The 5,088-nt window shown below is 41.9% G+C and overlaps 1 protein-coding gene across 1 annotated transcript; it reads right to left on the bottom strand.

The window, feature by feature from the left end:
• Nucleotides 1–445: 445 nt before the first annotated feature.
• On the bottom strand, nucleotides 446–4,665 carry LOC119317419 (RING-H2 finger protein ATL73-like). Its single transcript, XM_037591869.1, has 3 exons — nucleotides 4,191–4,665; nucleotides 2,033–2,130; nucleotides 446–1,143 (listed from the first exon to the last, which is right to left on the bottom strand). Exons 1-3 carry the CDS (start codon nucleotides 4,398–4,400, stop codon nucleotides 825–827), a joined length of 627 nt encoding a protein of 208 aa, XP_037447766.1. The 5' UTR covers nucleotides 4,401–4,665; the 3' UTR covers nucleotides 446–824.
• Nucleotides 4,666–5,088: the final 423 nt, after the last annotated feature.

Raw genomic sequence — 5,088 nt, 5'->3', positions numbered from 1 at the left:
AAAATCAAAACAAAATCAGAAAAAATTCAAAAAGTTCCAACAAATTTGGGTGAAACATTGACAAAAGTTGTAAGTGCTTGCAAAAATTCGTCTTGAAATCACATTCCAAAGGCGTGGCAAAAAAAAACAAAATCAATAATCTGAAAATGCTACTTTCAAAAACATTTTGGAGCACTGAATTTGTTTTTTTGTGCCACGCCTTACATGAATGTGATTTCATGACGAATTTTTATAAGCAGTTAGAACTTTTGTCAATGTTTCTCCCGGAAAAGAAATTGATTTTTTTTACTGTTCACCGACCTTATTTAAGCTCGGGAGTAGAAAGGTACTTTCGCGCGTTGTTTCTCTGTTTTTGACTAGATTGTCATCATTTCGGCAAGGACGGAGATAATGCGAGGACGCCAAACGTAGTACCAAAGGCTGAAGAGCAATCCAAGCTCGAAAGTAGGGAAAACAGTGTGCATTTCAGAAGCGCTGGCGATTTGTCTGACGAGCAGAGAAGCCACACAAATATTTTCGCAGCTCCTCATCTGATCTGTACAACTATTTCCTTTGGGAATATACAACAAATGCTCATCAAAACGAACATACAAAGAGCCACGAAGTAGCGAAATGGGGAAATCCCTAATCTACAACCCGTGACATAGAAAGCATGCCTAAAGGCCGGGCCTACAAACAAATTGCCTCCAATTCTACGCCCAAAGTGTGGTGAATTGTGATGGAAGAAGGATGCACAGGATTTCTGCAAATGGCAGACGTCCTCCATGCACCGCCAAGGAACAACATAGCCTGACCAACGTGTCTTGATTTTGTCTCAGTGCATTTCATGTTATGACCACTTCTAGTGATTCTTGTGAGGCCGGTCTGTTACCTCTACCCCCGGTACGATCACGATGCATGGGAAGTATCCAATGCGGTGAACGACTGGCAGAGCTCTCAGGGTGGCCAAATAATTGAGGGAGGCTACGGGCAGGGGAAGCACTGGCTTTTCCACCCGGTAAGTCCAACGAGATTCGGCATATTGGGCAGGTCGTTTGCTTCTCTAACCATATATCTATACAGGAAAGATGAAAATTATGTCGGCATGTGGGCATTATACGCAGGATCTCTTTCTCGTCGTATTCACCCAAACATATGGAGCACCTGCAGAAGAAAGAAAAATAAAGAAATCTGTTACTTGTTTGATTCGGAAGTCGGATAATAGTATGTGAGCGTTATACACCCATATCGCAGCATACATAAAGAACCATCATCAAGCGGGAACAGAATCCCAATTATCACTTGAATATATTACTGTTTAGTTGCAAATGATATGGACAAGAAATGAAGAAAAACATATGTCATTTTCTATTATTCTTTTCACCAAAAAAAATCTTGAACTGAACTTTAAAGAATTAAGAATATGACAATAAAGAATGCTACTTATGCCTATCTAGTACATAATTCAAGCCAAGTACACATATATGTAAATAATCATGATAATATACTTACCGATCTGAGGATGGTATAATTTAATCCATTTAAGAGTTTCATTACTAAGATGTCACAAAGGGTCATGTTGGATTAATATCGGTGGACTCATGTTCAGGCTTTTCTCATTTCCTTTCCGCAGTTGAAAACAACGAAAAGAAGAACAAGGAACAGCTCTTGTAATTCTTATCTCAGAAACATAATAGTACTAGTCCATATTACGCTTAACAGCTTATAATTGTCAACTAAAATAGCTAGCCCAGAGAGGTGCATTTTTATTCAGCTGTAGCATTTCAGTTTCTAACTGAAGCCCCTTGACCAGCTGTCTAGACTACATGCTTCACAACTCATAACTCACCTAATATCAAATATTAGTAATATTTGAAGGTTCGAGCATTGGATCATCACAAATTAACAATGTTTTCCAGCTGTATGGCGCATCTATTACACATTGTGTTTCTCTGCACGCTAACTGACACCAAATGTTTTGAGGGAACAAAAAAGATAAACAGAAGCAGAAAAAATTGCAACAAGTTAACTCTAGAACATATGGTGTACTTACTGGGCATCATCTTTTGAATGGAAGGCTTCAGAGCTATACGTCATTGTTGGAATTGCAGCAACAACGAAAGGTTCCAATCCACTGCAGGTGTTCTGAATCTGTTGAACAAAGGAAAATGAAGTGTGTCAAGTTCAAAACTATCAGATAACTGTCAGTATACTGACTCATACGATTACAAAGCCCAAACATAATTTCCATGATTAGTATAGAATATTTAACTGAAAGCCCTCTAAGGAACATGAGGATCATCTTACTCTCTAAGAGTGCCTGCATGATTAGAACTTAAATGGTTTTAGTCTGCCAAAGAATGGTATGCTTGACTGATTACATAAGTTACGAATCAACTAGAATAAATTCCTCAATTATATATAAGTGCAGAGGATATGTTATTATCAGTTTTCTCTAATTATCAGGCATCGAACTATGGACGAAAATGTGGGAAGGGGCATAATGTGCTCCATGCATACCATTGCGAGGAATTTTGGCAACGCAAATTAAACTCACCATAACTTCTACTGAGGAGAAATTAGAGTACCATAGCAAAATAGATATAATGTTTTGAGTTTTCATGATAGACGTATAAAAAACGTTGTGCGTCAATAGGTTCTTGAAAGGCAAATATTTGCATTTGTGTACAGTCATTTCAACTCAAAAGTTAGCCTGAGTGCATGACTGTAAAGGTTGATATTCCAAAGGACACCGTGCTGGCAAGAATCCGATTCTAACTTCTCTCAAGCAATTCAGAATACACTTTATATACAACACATTCAAAGTAGAGAAGTTCAATCACCTGTCGACCAACCTATCTAGACGTACATAAGAAAGTGATGTCTGAAACCAATCAGACATAAAAGCAAACCATTTAAGACATTTCAATATTGAGGCGGTGACATTGTCCATAGTTCAGATTAACATTGCAAATGACCATTCCATAGAAATGGTAGTAAATAATTTTGTAGTTCGTAGTTTAGATCTTTCCCTCTTTTTGGCAAGACCGTAGTTTGATCACTTTGTAATAAGTGATGTAATAATTATGGCTGTATGCATCATATAATGCAAAGGCCAGGGGTAATAAAAGGTAAAAGCTTCCATTATATAAATAATAATAATAATTTTGTAATACTATTGGACTGATAATAACTGCATAAATTTTGAAAAATAAATCAATGTAATTTTCTTCAAAAATTTCCGGAGTTAATGTGCTTAGTCAAGTTAGTGAGCTTGCAACTTCATGTAAAGAGTTGGTAAAGAACAAGGAAACATAAACAGTGTGAGAATTAAAGGGAATTAAGGATAACAAATGCCAGATAGCAATGTAGCTCGAAGAAATGTAGCACGGAAGATAGAAGCAGACCTCTCATACTAAGGTCTTTAATCAATGGAACTATTAGTACTGTTAATTGAGAAATTGGCCCCCCAAATAACATCCGCAACCTGGTTTAGCAATGCCATTTTTTTCTTTCCTTTTGAGCCTACCCCAACTTGTTTGAGACTAAAGGCTTTGTTGTTGTTGTTGTCTTTTTTTTTAGCCTAGTTGTTGCGTGTTGGTCTTTGAGGTGCATTGTAATATTTTTAAAAAGAAAATGCATGATCATTTTATAATTTCTTATAAAAGCCCCTTATGTTAATCATGCAAAAATAAGTAGCATGCACATGCAACACTGATGTTGTGAGCGAGCAATACATCTGTACAACTTCAATTACATGAATTAAACTTCATTTTTTATCAGTTAGACGAAATTAAAGGAAGGAACCATTCATCATGTATTCATTTGAGGTACTTGAGCACTTTCACTGATCAGTCGACTATCTCACATACTGGTTCATATAAAATATTCTGCACAATTGAACTTGTCGTGTAGGCTAAAACATAAAAAGAAATGCGGCCAACGGGAGGCTCCAGGAAGCAAGCATCTCCGGAACCTCTGTTAAAGCCAGATTATTTTCTTCTAGCTCTAATGAATCAACACACATCAAAGTTTTTGCGTGTTGTACGCCAATACCAACCAACGGTCTCGATCGCAAATTTGGTAGGCTGGCAGCAACACATGCGCACGCCGATCTCCATCGGATGCGGTTCCACTCCGACATCAATCGGCTGCACATGACAGGATGCTAATAGAGTACGCTACCAGTTGCGGAAACGACAGAGGCTCACCGTGCGATCGAGATCCGCGGTGCGGAACTCGATGTCGAAGTCGAAGGGCGCGGGGCCCGGAGCCATGGCCCGGGCGGCGGCGACGTCGGCCTCGGCGTCGGCCCGCACGGCGCGTCCGCAGATGAGGCGTGCGCAGACGAAGACGATGAAGGTGGCGCTCATCCCGAAGCCGATCACCGTGGTCACCAGATTCAGCCCGGACCCCAGCATCTCGCCGCCCCGCCGCCAAGGCCACCAGAATCGGCACGTGGGAGGTGAAGGAGCGTTATCACGGCTGCCCGAGCAGGCTGCGGCGTATAAGAGCGGCGCGGGTGGGCTCGAGCTGCGTGTCCATCGGCGCGGGGTTTGGGATTTGGGATTTGCGTGGACCGCTGGCAAGGAATGATGCGCCGAGAGCGGAGCGGGCGGGTGGAAACGGAATCCGGAAGTTGGTGGGAGAGAGAGTCCCGGGAAATGGGGAGTATCTTCGTGTGACTTGTGTGGGTGGGGGTGCCTGCCTTGCGGCCTAGCTTAGCTGCTGCCGGCCGCCGCTGGCCCGCCGGTCACTCGCTGGAGATGTCTCGTGAAGCGGGGCCAGTGCTACTACGGCAGTGGGGTCGACTGTCTATGAATAGGGGCGTGCGCGGCTCACCGAGACAGCTGGAGAATAGTCCACGATTACGTAGCGGTAGTCGCTACGCTGACTCAGAGATTCAAGAAACGGAAGACATCTTCGGTTCTGTTTGAATACTTTAACTCAGTTACAACAAAAAGGTGTTTGAATGGTAGGATTAGATGAAGCGCGGATACGCGAGGCATCTTTACGGACGGTGCGAGAGGGTGGGAGGAAGAGGACGAGAAGCTTTAAAGAAGTGGGGAGGGATCTTGTGCAGGGAGAGCGAGAGAAAAAGATGGGTTA

Source organism: Triticum dicoccoides, chromosome 6A, assembly GCF_002162155.2.
Source record: "Triticum dicoccoides isolate Atlit2015 ecotype Zavitan chromosome 6A, WEW_v2.0, whole genome shotgun sequence".
Classification (NCBI taxonomy): domain Eukaryota; kingdom Viridiplantae; phylum Streptophyta; class Magnoliopsida; order Poales; family Poaceae; genus Triticum; species Triticum dicoccoides.
This window is presented reverse-complemented; position numbering and strand designations above follow the sequence as displayed.